Source organism: Protopterus annectens, chromosome 8.part0, assembly GCF_019279795.1.
Source record: "Protopterus annectens isolate FY-2018-M chromosome 8.part0, PAN1.0, whole genome shotgun sequence".
NCBI lineage: Eukaryota > Metazoa > Chordata > Ceratodontiformes > Protopteridae > Protopterus > Protopterus annectens.
The window spans coordinates 232,080,742-232,094,807 of record NC_056741.1 but is presented as its reverse complement, the minus strand read 5'-3'; the positions used below and the strand labels follow the sequence as shown (position 1 = coordinate 232,094,807).

General features: G+C 42.0%; 1 protein-coding gene across 1 annotated transcript in view; it reads right to left on the bottom strand.

Moving 5' to 3' along the window:
• Nucleotides 1-14,066, bottom strand: part of LOC122808199 (adaptin ear-binding coat-associated protein 1-like) — a 477,147-nt gene that overhangs the window by 386,477 nt on the left and 76,604 nt on the right. The window contains exon 2 of the mRNA XM_044079168.1: nt 13,662-13,762. Coding sequence (XP_043935103.1) covers nt 13,662-13,762 — 101 coding nt within the window. The remainder of the gene's footprint in view (nt 1-13,661; nt 13,763-14,066) is intronic.

The window sequence follows — 14,066 nt, the reverse complement described above, 5'->3', positions numbered from 1 at the left end:
CCTGTCCCTCCAGCATGTTCTGTTTGTGGTAATGAGGCTGAGGTCTCTGGAGAGTGTGGTGAAGAGGGCTTGGGATTTATTTAGATGGTAGCGTTTCTAATGGAGCTGGGTCAGACATGGCTTTGTATGTCAAGCAGAGATCACCTCTCAGTAGGTGATACGAGACAGACTAGCTGGAGTCTTGAGTCTGTCCATGTAGGGCATGCTTTTAATGCCTAGGATCTTCTTAGTTAGGTACTTCTGTGGCCTCTCCAGCTGTTGCAGGTGTCTAGTGAGGTACATGCCATATGGGGCATTATACTCTAGGAGTGGTCTAATGAGGAAGAGTAGAGAGACTATACCTCTTTCTTCCTGGATGCAAAACCCTTGGCAATGAGATATGCCACACAGAAGGACTGAAAAAACAGCAGAAGAATGTTCCGTTTAAGCTTGCTCAACAAAATCACAACAGTAAATAAAAGATGAGCGATGCACCACACCACAGAACGTATCTCAACGATTTATTCAAAAACTATATCTCAACAAAACGAAAACAACAAACAACGGACTAGCGCTTTCAGCTATTAAAGCCTTCTTCAGATTCACATTCAAAATCACATCTCAGCTTAATATAAAGCATATAACAGCCAATATAAAGCATATAACAGCCAATGACAATTGACATGTGAATAAGCTGCTTTGCTCTATCCAATGCAAGTGCTTATACAAGCGCTTCATCATCCAATACAAGTCATTATTCTAATTAACTTTAACTAGCAAGTTGAGGTGAGACATGTAAATCCAACTTCACTTTTAGACATCATTGGCTTTAATAAACAAATGAAAGCAGAAGTGTAAATAAGACTTCGTTTACTTGAAAACAAAGCAAAACCTGAAAATGGTTTAATAGCTTTTAAAAACATTGCCCTCTCTTACTATAAACAAGCTTAAGCATTTTCAACTTGCTTACATAACTATAATAAATTGTACAGTACATTAAATGTGAAGATTAATTATCTCCAAAGCTAGACTAATGATGCTACAGTTTTTCCTTTTTCTAAAATTATTTAAAGAAAACCACAAAAGAATGTGCGACATTGGGTAAAACTCTTACTGTACTGGGTGGAATGGCAGTACTGCTTCTACACACATCTGCACTGAAGTATCAGCTGCCACTAGACTAGCATGACAAATATTCACATACATTCCAAAGCCACTGACTCATGACCATTCTCACCTTGCCAGTACCCAGCTTCAGGCTGTGTTCCTTTCTCCAGGATAGCTATTTGTGGCCATCTACCCAGACATCTAGATTACGTTTAAAGGAAGATAGGGAATCACAATGTTTCATATGCAGAGGAGGTTTATTACAGAGGTTTTGGAAGTGCCAGGTTATAAACCTGTCCCTCTACCATGTTTTACTTTACCTGCTTGCAAAGTAGTGGAGATACTTGCAGAAAACGGGAAGTTCGGGACAACTTGGTCTCTAAAGGCACTTCTCAGAAGTCCAGGCCAACACAAAGGGACTCCGGCTGACCAAGTTTGCAGACGGCAAGCTTTGAGCCATTATTAACTCTCCAAGTGATGCACACATCCTACAGAAAGGCCTCACCAAGACCAATGACTGGTGTCACGGCCTTAAAATCTGTAAGACAGTGAATAAAGAGATGCAGCTTCCAGCCTCTCGACAGCTCAGGGACTAGCCCTAATCTTTTTCTTTAGGAACTTTTGGGGGTCTTCTTGTTCGATAGGTTCAGAGAGATTAACTCCAAAGGGAACATTGTCCTAGAGAACTAGTCTGATCAATGCAGAAGACAGTGATTACCTCAATAGACCTTGAAGACTTGGTACAGATGGCTGTCAAAGGAAACAGGCCAACACTGTCACACCATGGTCAAAACAGGAAATTTGGTCATACCCTCCAAGTCCCCAACTATTTTCACTTTTCAGTGTGTTGTCTATACTGTATGAGAAGGGCTGTCTACCAAAAATAATGTTACACTTATTGCTTTTAGTTTGATCCTAGTAAGTTCTTGGTGTAAGTAAAGCGGGGAGTTCACTCTGGACAGGTTGGGTGATACAGGGTGACTTAAGAACTCACAACTTGCAATAGCCTGCAGTCTTTTTAAGCCAAAGATCTTGGAGATTTGAGAAGTAAAGACCAAAAAGGAGGAGTTTAAGCACTAAGCTTCAAGGAACACAGCAGACTACTTTCGTACTACACACTGTGTGGGTTCTGTCTTTCACCTATTCATTATCTATCTCATCATTGCCATTGGTCAATGTTGAAAGCATTTAAGCTTTTATATGATGCCATCATGTGAATGGTATCGAAGGCCTTGGTCAGCTCAAAATATGTCATGTGCACTGCATGGCCACCATAGACAGCCTCTGTTAACTTTTTAAAAAAAGTAACCAGATTAAATAGACAGGATCTTCCCTTCACAAAGCCAGACTGTTCGAGCACAAGTCTAACAAGATCCTTCATATCTCCGTTTCTGTCGTCCGTTATAATCTTTCCATGGCTCTGCAGAGGAGGCTTGTAATACTGACAGGTGTACAATTACCCAGGTCATTTGCAAGGCCACCCTTCTAGAGGGTTATCACTGCTGCCACTCATAAGAAACAAAACCAGTAGCTAAACTTACAGTTTGAGAGTACAGCTGCAAGGGCACAACACAATTAAGCAAGTGCATATTCTGTTAGGTCCCATGGAGGAAGTATTTTGGTCTTTGTTAGCACATTCAGTGAATGATCTTCAGGGATAATTGGGAGACTGAGGGATTCAGATATTTTTCGGGCTTTGAACAGAAATTTTAGGGGAGACCTTGGCACTAAATTGGTTTGCAAAGATACTGGCAATGTCAGCTGCATCAGAATAGAAAACCTGATTGAATAAAGCAACACAATGCAAGTGGTTTCTCCGTTTTCTAACATAGCTAAGGAAGGACTGCACTTATCCTTGGCGTTAGAAGCTAGCTTAAAATTGCTATGCTCCTTTAGTGAACCTAACCGTTCCAGGTTTTTTTTTTTTTTTTTAATGTTTTTGATATCTTTGGAAAGATGGGTTTTGGAGCTGCTAAACAAGTGTTTCTTTTGTTGTATAGTATATTTATACCAGTATGCAAGTGATCAGTTGATAATCAATCCTACAGACAGTGACCTACAGTTCAATGATTTCAGACTGCGAGTCTCTAGATCTGCCTGGAGAGAATGTACTCCTTAAGAATTATGGAGACTTCACCACCGTTGTCACTGGGCTGGAAAGCATAAAAAGCAAACCTTTGTAATAGGAGTACGCGCGCTACATTTACATCATGTTTCAGTAACTACACAGTCATGAGTTTTCCAAATGCAGGAGTGCCTCAAGATCAGGCAAGTCATTGTTTAAACTTCTGACATAAAAGAGAGCCACCTTAACATGATCCTTTTGGGACAGATGTTAGTTGCACTGGAACGTCCATCAACTGAACTTTGCCTAAAAAGGTAATGGGGAAGAGCAAAAGCCTTGCAATGAGAGCTGCAAGCCCTCTTTATCCAAGTAATCTGGACTGCAAAGCATCTTAACGCATACTGGATAGTCTGGGAATGACAGACATTTAATTACTGAAGCCAATTATCTTTTCCTCTAGGTATCATCTGAGGTAAAGGAAGGATTCCACTCAAGACTAGTGTGCCTTTGTAACATACAGAGAAAGTTCTGACACGTGTCTCTGCATATCCCCCGGGGTCAGGGTTCTATATCTCAATTCACTGACTCTCACATGCACAGCTATCATATCAGTCACATTTGCCAACAGTTGGGGTCCTTAGGGACCTTGTAAAGTCAGAGGATACTGGCATCTGAACCCTCTCCTTGCTCACCTTTGTGAGTGACAAGTCACCTATCACTAAAATGTTTCTACTGTTTCTACAATTCAGAGTGACAAATTTTCGTTATGCTTGGGGGGGGGGCAGAGGCTATTTTATCAGAGGTATGCATAAACTGGAGGACTAGCCCAATTTTTGCTGAGAATTCATCACCTTATTTCTAGGAAGCACTGGAATTATCGTTTTACAGCCTCAGTGTAAGAAATTTTAGTGCCATTAGAGAAGATACTGGTGGTTGTGTATGAAATTCACAGGGAAATTTACAGGCGATAGGGAAAGTCCAGATTACTTACTGCTTTGACAGACAATCATTAGTGTCGATCTACGAGTCTAAGGCAGTTTGTACAGTCTTAGAACTAGTTTTACTTCTGTTGACAGTAATCTGGTACTAAAAGGCTGACCTTCCATCTTGTCCAGTTCTTGGGTGTTAAAGAAAATGCAACTGAGCAGGCAGCAGAATATGCAAGAGAGGGTATCTCAAAGTTTTAGAAGTCAAAAGGAAGGACCTTCCCAATTGGATCACATAGTGCTCACTAGTATTAGTAAATTAGATGAGATTGGGTAGAGCTCCAAAGATAAACCAAGAGCAAAGTTTAAAAAAACAACACATCTGGCTTGGTGGACTCTTCAATGTTTTGGCACTATGGAATAGGAGGGGGCAAAAGTTATTTTACAATTGTTGACTGGGAGTGTCTGAGCTCAAGCCCTTTTTCAGTGGAAACTCGGGGAGAAAAACTCCAAGATGTACATATAGAACATTACAATAGTATTGAGACATTCAACATTAGAATAACAAGAAATATTTGAAAAAGGCTACAATCATCAATACAGTAGTTATCACATTATACATTACTAATCAAATTATAAAATTACTAATGTCAAGTAAGACTGGATAAGTAACAATTACAGCATGGGAGGTAGGTAGTAGTGATTTGGCAGGTATACGCTAATCTGAAGTTCAAAGGAGAGAGTATTGGTTAAGTTTAGGATTTTATTTGATAATATGGGAAGTAAGTTAATGCTGTACAAGTAGGTTGGTTGCAGTCAGGGAGGGTGTGAACAGTGACATCTACTTTTAAAGTAGTCTTTGGTGGCTAGCTTAAATTGTCTGAGGTGTGCAAGGTGCCTTATTTCTAGAGGGTGTTTGGCCCATGCAATAGAGGGGTGGTAGCCATACAAGTTGCAACCAGTCTTAGATTTAGGTTTGTGAACTTTTAATAGGTCTTGGGTTGTGTTTTGGAGGTGTCTGGTAGGAGAATCATGGGAGATGAGAGATGATAGAGCTGGGGAGAAAGATGGCTGATAAAGGAAAGAATCTATAATTTGGAGCTGGGATTGGAGAAGCAGGTGAAGAAGTTCTAGCCAGTTAAGTTTTTTTTTAGGGAGAGTGGTGCTATTTATACATGTCTGTTGAGCTGCAAATCTGACAATCTTGTGATAGGTTGATTCAAGTTTGGTAAGTAGGGAGGAGTTCAGATTAGTGAGTATTTGGAACAGTAAGTTAGACAAGGTAGATGATAGGAATGAGTAAGAGTATGCCCGACTTCAGTGGTGAGGAATTTGTTTCTATATGGTAGTCCCAACTTCTGATGGGTTTTTCCAATGCAAGTGTGGAGGTGTAGATCAAATTTTAGTTGATAATCAATGGTGATGCCAAGTAATTTTGTGCTAAATTCAACTTCTATGGGAGTGTTGTTTAGGGACACAAGTAAGATTTAATGTGGTTAACAGATTTTAGGAAGAAAAAGAGTAACACTTGTTTTTTTAGGGTTGAGGATAAGCTTTTTGTGAACCAGGTCTCTACTGAGTTAAAGGATGCCTGGGTAGTGGACAGGAGTTCCACAGGGGGAGTTAGCAATAGTGATGACTGTAGAGTCATCTGCATATTGGACGATGGTATGGAGGACAAGAGGGGTAAAGCAAGTTAAAGATATTAAATAGAAGACCAAGAATTGATCCTTTGGGACACCAGTTTTTTACTTGATATTGCACAGCTCTGATTGACTGCTGTCAGTCAGTGAGACAGCTGGAGAACCATGCTACTGTATCGGAGAGAAATTAAGGTCAAGTAGTTTCTTAAGAAGCAAATAGTGCGAAACAGTGTCAAAAGCCTTTGAAAAGGTCAAGGAATAAGCAGGATACAAAGTTTGTGATTATCTTTGGCTAGCACAACAGTGTTGAGAAAGGACTGAGCAGCTGTGGTGGTACTGTGCTTGGGACGTAAGCTGTGCCGAGTAGTTTTTCTTTTATGAGATGATGCATTGCTTGTTTGTCTATGCATTCAATGATTTTTGAGAGAGGGGAGAGGATAACGATTGGTCTGAAGTTAGATATTTCTGTGGAGTTTCCTACTTTGTGAATAGAAGAGTGTAGAATTGTTTCCAGATAGATGGAACATTAGATTCAGAGATGGAGCGATTTATTAGGATAGATACTGGCAATGCAAGGGAGTGTGCTGCAACCTGGAGAAAATATGAAGTGTTGAAGGTATTGGCAGTCTCTTCAGGGGACCTGTCAGGACACTGATTTGGTGAGGTTGGGTTGCTAGGATGTACTATTTTGTTTATAGCATTCCAGAATTTTTTTGGATCAGATTTCAATGTTGTTGGGGGGGGGTTATAGTAGAGATTTTTTTTTTGTCTCAAGTTTGGTTACAAAGTTCTTTGTAAGTTCACAAGTCAAACTGGATTGTACTCATTTTTTCCAAGCCCTATCTTTATCCAAACTTTTCTAGGTGGGGCTAGGGAGTTTAGAATATTAGTGAAAGTTGAGCTGAAGGCTTTTACTGCATTGTCTAGTGGAAGCAGAGAAATGTAAACAACTTAAATCTCCACCCTAGAACTGAAAAAAATGCTCACTATTTTTGTTTTCTGACCCATTTTAAAACACCTCAAAATCTGATTTGTAATTTTAGCCCATTTTTCACAACATGGCTACCAATTTATCAACATGATCTTGTTCTCTCTAAAACCTCTTTCCCATAATACTTTGTACGACTCATGCCAGACAGAAGGAAGTAACTTTGAATTCCCATGCCATTGACATATAATGGGATTTGGGAGGGTCACTTAACTTCTTTACCTTCTGTAAAAGGATTGCTTCTTTTCAGTCTCTAAACCACCCTCATTTATGTTTAGCTCAGACCTTTTTTTACACTATACTTAGAAGGTTATTCAGCTACAGTCAGAAAAGTAACCAAATTGCTGGCCTTTGGTTCAGTGTTTTCTTTTGTAATTCAGGAGGAACTGAGTCCTCTCCTCCCGCACTACTTCAGAGGTGTTAAAAAGTACAGTTTTGTACCTACCATAAATGTAGATGTCCGAACTGGATAGCATCTGCAGTCATAACAAATGGTTGTCCTGTCGTCAGGCAGCCCTTCGGTCGGCCGGATTCCAAAGTCCGGGTCCAGCTTCGGCTGATGTCGCACTTCACCCGACGTCATCTCTGCTGGTCTTCGGGTATAAAGGCATCAGCCGACGCCATTTTCCTCAGTGTTTCTTGCCCCAGATGCCAGTTGCCCTCTTGGAAGGCTAAATTTTGGATAAATGCCAATGTTTCCAAAAAAGTAGAAGGCAAACAAAAAATAAGCATGTATGTACATATATACAAACAAATACACCATAAGAGACTCCCCCCCAGCTAGCTATTAGGAGGGTAAATACCCTAGGAGTACCACAGAGGGAAGGAGGGTGGGTAATCCTGACTGCAGATGCTATCCAGTTCGGACATCTACATTTATGGTAGGTACAAAACTGTACTATGTCCTTCATGGATGCATCTGCAGTCATAACAAATGGGTAGAATACCATAGCCAAACTAGGGGTGGAGGAAGAAAAATTATGGTGTAGTTAGGATCCCTTGCAGTACAGCAGTGGCAAACCCTGCTCGGGATCTAGAGTATAGAGGTAAATTATAATGCTTGGCAAATGTATGCACGGAGGTCCAAGTAGCCGCCTCAATAATGTCCTTGGTTGCCACTCCTCGTAAGAAAGCTGTGGTAGTGGCTGTAGCCCTTGTAGAATGAGGTCTTATGTTCTGTGGAATTGGTTTTCCATGGTAGGAGTAACAGAATCTTATGCAATTTCCTATCCATTTGGAGATGGTCTGTTTGGAAATTGCTTTTCCTTCCCTTCCTGTTGCATAGGCTACTAAAAGCTGGTCAGTTTTTCTGTTACTTTTGGTTCTGTCCAGGTAGTAGCGTAACTGCCTATGTACATCCAAGGTATGCAGCAGTCTTTCCCCCCTGTTCTGTGGCTTGGGAAAGAAGGTAGGTAGGTAGATTGCCTGGTTTAAAGACACTCTGGATACCACCTTAGGCATAAATGTAGGATTAGTTCTCATGGACACCCTATCTTGATGGAAGATTAGGAAGGGTTGCACTGCCATTAAGGCCTGTAGTTCCGAAACCCTCCTTGCTGAGGTAATTGCCAGTAGGAAAGCAGTTTTCCATGACAGGTGTTGCAGATCTGCTGTTGCTGCTGGTTCAAACGGAGGGAGTGTCAACTTTTCTAGCACAAAGTTCAAGTCCCATGCTGGTAATGGTGGTTTCCTAGGAGGTTTTACATTCTTGATCCCTCTGAGGAACTGCCTGAGTAGAGGATCTTGAAAAGACAGGTGGATCAAGCTGTATTCTGCTGAAATAGCTGATGCATGTATCTTGATGGAGGAATAGGACAGGCCTGTATGTAGAAGCTCTGCCAAGTACTCCAGAATGTTAGCAATATCTATGTTCGACACATCTTTTCCTCTTTCAGTACTCCAAATGACAAACCTTTTCCATTTTCCTGCATAGTTCCTTCTTGTTGAAGGTCTGCGGGCTTCAAGGATAATGTCTTTAACCCTTTGGGAAAGGTCTGGGTTAGTTGCTGCTATGTGATGTTCCAGGCAGTCAGTTGCAAGGGATTTAGGTTTGGATGCATGATGTTGTAGTTGTTCTGAGTTAACATCAAAGGCATCAGGGTATTGACCACATTCTCCCGAGACATGCTCCTCAGCAATGGGTACCAGTGTTGTCTTGGCCAATTCTGAGCTATCAGGATTATCCTTGGACGTTCCTCTTTGATTTTCAGTAGTACCTTGTGCATCAAGGGAAGAGGTGGAAATGCATATGCTGTCAGGCCTTTCCAGCTGAAGGATAGAGAGTCCACCTTCCATGCAAGTGGGTGGAATGTCCTTGTGCAGAATTTTTTGAGCTGGTGATTGAGTGGGGATGCGAATAGATCTATTTGTGGCATTCCCCATTTCTTTGTGATGGCCTTGAAGATGTCCGGGTGTAGCATCCATTCGTGAGCATCCGAGGTGGTTATGCTTAACATGTCTGCTAGGATGTTCTCTTTTTCCCGGCACAAATATTGCCTGTAACTGGATGTTGTAGCTGAGAGCCAGATTCCAAAGGTCCAAAGTCATTCTGCATAGGGGGTATGAATGAGTGCCTCCCTGTTTGTTGATGTACCACATGACTGTGGTGTTGTCTGTCCTTATCATCAAATGGCCTTCTTTGAGGAATGGTCTGAATTTTTGGATTGCCAGTTTTACTGCCAGCATTTCTTTTTGGTTTATGTGCAGGTGCAGCTGGTCTTGAGTCCACAATCCTTGTATGCATTTGTCCAGCATGTGCCCCCTTGATCCTATGTCTGAGGCGTTGTGATGGTTTGGCTTGCTCGAAAGTTGTGGAAGGGTAAGCCTGGGTTTGACTGGCATGCTTGAGCCCACCATAGGAACTCTTGTTTTAGGCATGGGATTAGTGGGATTTCTGTTTCTAAGCTGTGCCTGTGCTGAGACCATAAATTCTTTAGGTACCACTGTAGCTTTCTCATATGCAGTCTGGCAAGTGGGACCAAGATTATGCATGATGCCATGAAGCCCAAGGCCTGCAGAACTTTTCTTGCTGTTAGTTTGTTCTGCTTTGTTAATGCCAAGAAGTAAAGAGGGAGTTCTTTTGTTTTTCTGCAGTTAGGAATGCCATTTGTTTTACTGTGTCCAATTCAGCGCCAAGAATGTTCTTGTTTGGGATGGTATCAGCCTTGACTTTTGTAAATTGACTGTGTATCCCAGGGCTTGTAGCAAGTAAATGACCCTTTGTAAATCTGTTGTCAGCTTGCTTTTGTTGTCCGCTTGTAAGAGGCAGTCGTCCAGGTATGGATAAATTTGGATTCCCTGTAGTCTGCAGTGAGCGATTACTGATGCCAGGCATTTTGTGAATACTCTGGGCGCAGTAGATAAGCCAAAGGGCAATGCTGAGAATTGATAATGCTCTGATCCTGCAAGAAATCTGAGGTATCTTCTGCAATTTGGTCGAATGGGGATGTGCAGTTATGCCTCCTTGAGATCTAGAGTTACCAGCCAACACTCCTTGCCCAGCATGGGAAGAAGTTGCTGTAGGGTCAGCATTTTGAATTTTGGGACAATGATGTATGTGTTTAAGATGGACAGGTCGAGAATAGGTCTCCAACTTTTCTCTTTTCTTGGTACTAGGAAGAGTCTGGAGTAGAATCCTTTGCCCTGTTCTGTTATTGGTACTCTTTCCACAGCTCTCATCTTTGTTAATTTCGCTATCTGCTGTAGAGCTATTTTTTGATTTGGAGGTAGGTTTGGCATTCCTCTTTTTACTGGTAAGGTGTGGAAGTGAAACCGGTAGCCTTGGTCTATGGTTTGCAAAATCCACTTGTCTTTTGTAATATAGTGCCAATTTTTCGAAAATAAGGCTAACTTTCCACCTAAAGGTGCTGCTATTTGCTCCCTGGTAGGCGGTGTCAGAGCCAAGTCACTGTGATTGTCCTGTTGCAGTGGCAGTGGTTGTGTATGTGCCTCGGTTATTGCCTTGCCACTGTCGTCCTCTGTAGGCACCTCCTCTGGATTGATTTCTGCCTCTAGAGCGTCTATTCCTGCCCCTTTGGGATTTTGTGGAGTCTGGAAAGGACCAATTTTTGGCAGGCCAGTTCCTGCTAAACCTTGGGGGCTGAACCTGTAAGAAATCTTTAACTGTTTGTACAGATTTTGCCTTTTCTTCCATTTTCTTCATTACTTGCTGGGCAGGTGTACCAAATAGACTGGCCTTATCCATAGGAGCATCTAACAGCTTTGCTTTAACATGATCCGGTAAGACCTGTTCTTTCAACCATGCATGCCTTCTTATCACTGTGCCAGCCATGGCTGATCTAAATGAAGCCTCCAGTGCATCATAGCCACATTTTAAGGAATGGTTACTAACCTGTTGGATGTTATTCACCATTTCTAATACATATTTCTTATCTAAGGATTCATCAGAGGACAGTTTTTTAGTTAACTGATCAAGCATAAACTCTTGGTATTGGATTATATGAAACTGACAGTTTAAAGCTCTAGCTGAGAGAGTAGCAGAGGTGTAAACTTTTTTCCCCCATCTCTCTAAGGACCTGGATTCCCTTTCAGAAGGGATAGGGTTTTTTGCTGTGGTCGAGGCTACTGCCTTAGGCCCCTGGGATATAGTTTCGGGATCTGCAAGTGGGGCCTTGTATAGGTGATGAGTGTCTGGCACCCTGTAAAATCTATCTGGTTTGGCAGGGGCTGGAGGTAAAGAATCAGGAGCAGTGCAAAATGCATCATCCACAACAGGCAGTACAGGAGGTATAGCTAAGGGCCTATGTTGTGGTAAGTGCAGAAAAGTCCTAAGCCTTTTTCTTGAATCTGAGAAATCTTGTCCCTGCCATTGGAATTGTTCTCTCATGGCGTGTAAGGTTTCCCCAAAGGAAAATTCCTCTGGTGGAGAGGCAGCTGGAATGGATTCTTCAGCATCGGAATCTTCATAAGTAGAAAAAGGAGCCTCTGGCTGGTCTGTAATGTCTGAGTCATCCGCAGAATCATCAGAGGACACTGGCTCGGGGGGCTCTGCTCTAGGTCTCTTTTCTGGGGGCCGAGAGGCCCTGTCTGGGTGAGATTGGGATCCCCTAATTAAGGATATTAAATCTTCTGCCAGAGTAAGCATTTGTGAACTTGAAGTGGGCCTGTGTGAGGGGGGCTTAACAGGCACTGATTTAACAGATTTGGCTGCTTTAGCCCTGGCAAAGGCCTTAAAAGACATGGCTGCAGGAGGCCTAGCAGCACCACGTGCTGGGGTAGAGACATCCAAAGGGATGGTGTCTGATAAATCACTAGTAACCACAGTTGTAGGCAAAATTTCTGAGGCCGATTCAACTAAGGTAGCAGGAGCCTCAGTAGTAGTCATGGATTCGGCTGAAGATTGACCGGTTTTCGGTTTCGCCGAAACCGAGACACTCGCGCTTGCTTAACCGTGGTTTCGCCGAAACCGGACCGCGAGTGTCGGTCTTTTCTTTGCATTTTTAACAATTTGGGTAGTCGGAGGATCCGACGGCATAATGTACGCAAAATCTGAGCCGAAAAATTGTTCAGCAAACTCCGACCGCCTAAGCGTTCGTCGGTTGAAGGAAGCACAGGCCGAACAGGCTGCTACGCCGTGGTTTGGGCCTAAGCAAGGCAGACAGTAAGAGTGGAAATCTTTATGAGGTATTTGTTTCCCACAAGTTAAACAGTTATTGACTTTTTCTGACATCGGCTGAGGCAAGAAAGAGTCCCCAACGGGTACTTAGCTTTTTAGAAGTCTTCGAAGTAGTATTCGGTAGTAGTAATCTCTGGATCTGACCGACCGGCACTTGCGAACAGCTTCTGCTTCGGGCGCCACGCGGCAAGAAAGACTGGGGAAAATGGCGTCGGCTGATGCCTTTATACCCGAAGACCAGCAGAGATGACGTCGGGTGAAGTGCGACATCAACCGAAGCCAGACCCGGACTTTGGAATCCGGCCGACCGAAGGGCTGCCTGACGACAGGACAACCCATTTGTTATGACTGCAGATGTATCCATGAAGGACATCTGTCACGGCACTGAGACACCTTTGCAGAATCAATTCCTCAGACTACAAAAACACTGAACAAAGGCCAGCAATTTAGTTACGTTTCTGGTTATAGCTGGGTAACTTCTAAGTATAGTGTAAAACAAGTCTGAGCCAAACATAAATGTGGATGATTAGAGACTGAAAAGAAGCAGCCCTTTTACAGAAGGTAAAGAAAATAAGTGACCCTCCCAAATTCCATTATATGTCAATGGAATGGGAATTCAAAATTACTTCCTTATCTGGCATGAGTCATACAAACTATTTTGAGAAAGAGAAAGGGTTTAGGGAGAACAAGATCACGTTGATACATCAAACCCCACTGGTAGCTATCATTGTGGGAAAAAGGCTAAGTTACAAATAAAGCACTTTTTGAGGAATTAAAACTAGGTCAAGAAACAGAGTGGAAAAAAATATTTCTAGGGTGGAGCTTTCCTTTAAGGGGACAGATTTTGCAAAAATGATACTTGGAATAATTTCTATTCCTTACAACAAATATTTTCCACAAATTATAAGTCATCAGAAAAAGAATGCAACTATGCTGTACACCAGGATTACAATGCAATGCATCGCAGTTAGTCACAGGAGTGCTGAAATACTGTGTGAGCAAAATAATAAAGATCCAGCAGTAATCTTAAGCCCTATGTTTGCCTTTGTTATGTAGTCTCTAAGCATGATCACTTTCACTCTTAAAATTGAGAGGGAAGGGGTTATGATTTCCTTAATCAGTAAATTTTACTAAAAGTTTCCAGACAGTACGAGAAAACGGATCAGCTAATTTAGTTATGAAAGATGCAAAAATACATTACTTAAAGAAACCAACCAAAATGGTCAAGGCAGTCCTAACATTTCTTTGTGTGCATGCACACATCAGTGAAGATATTTTTCGTACCATTCCAGATATTAAACTTGTATGGTGTTCCTACCGGAGGCTTTATCCTCTAGTTTAATGTAGGCGACCTTCCCTTTTGAGGTGATTCGCAAACGGCCTGTCCAGTCGGGATGGTCCAATTTCCAGTCGGATGCTCTGAATGAAGAGAACACAGTATGCATATTTACTATCAGACATTAGAAGTACCCAATTTTTGTTTAGAAAACTCCAAAATACAAACTGCAGACATTAAGAAAGCTAAGAGACAAATATTAATGTTAAAAAAAAAAAAGATTACTGCTGCATTCCCTAGTAACAGTGGGTGGGTGTGTAGATTCACATACTTTGGTACATGCATGCAGGTTTACATTTTTTTCATAACGTAGCTTGCCAGCCTACACTACTTGCGCACAAAAGTATATATAGACCAAGGTCCTATATGGCTGAACTAAATGCAGCT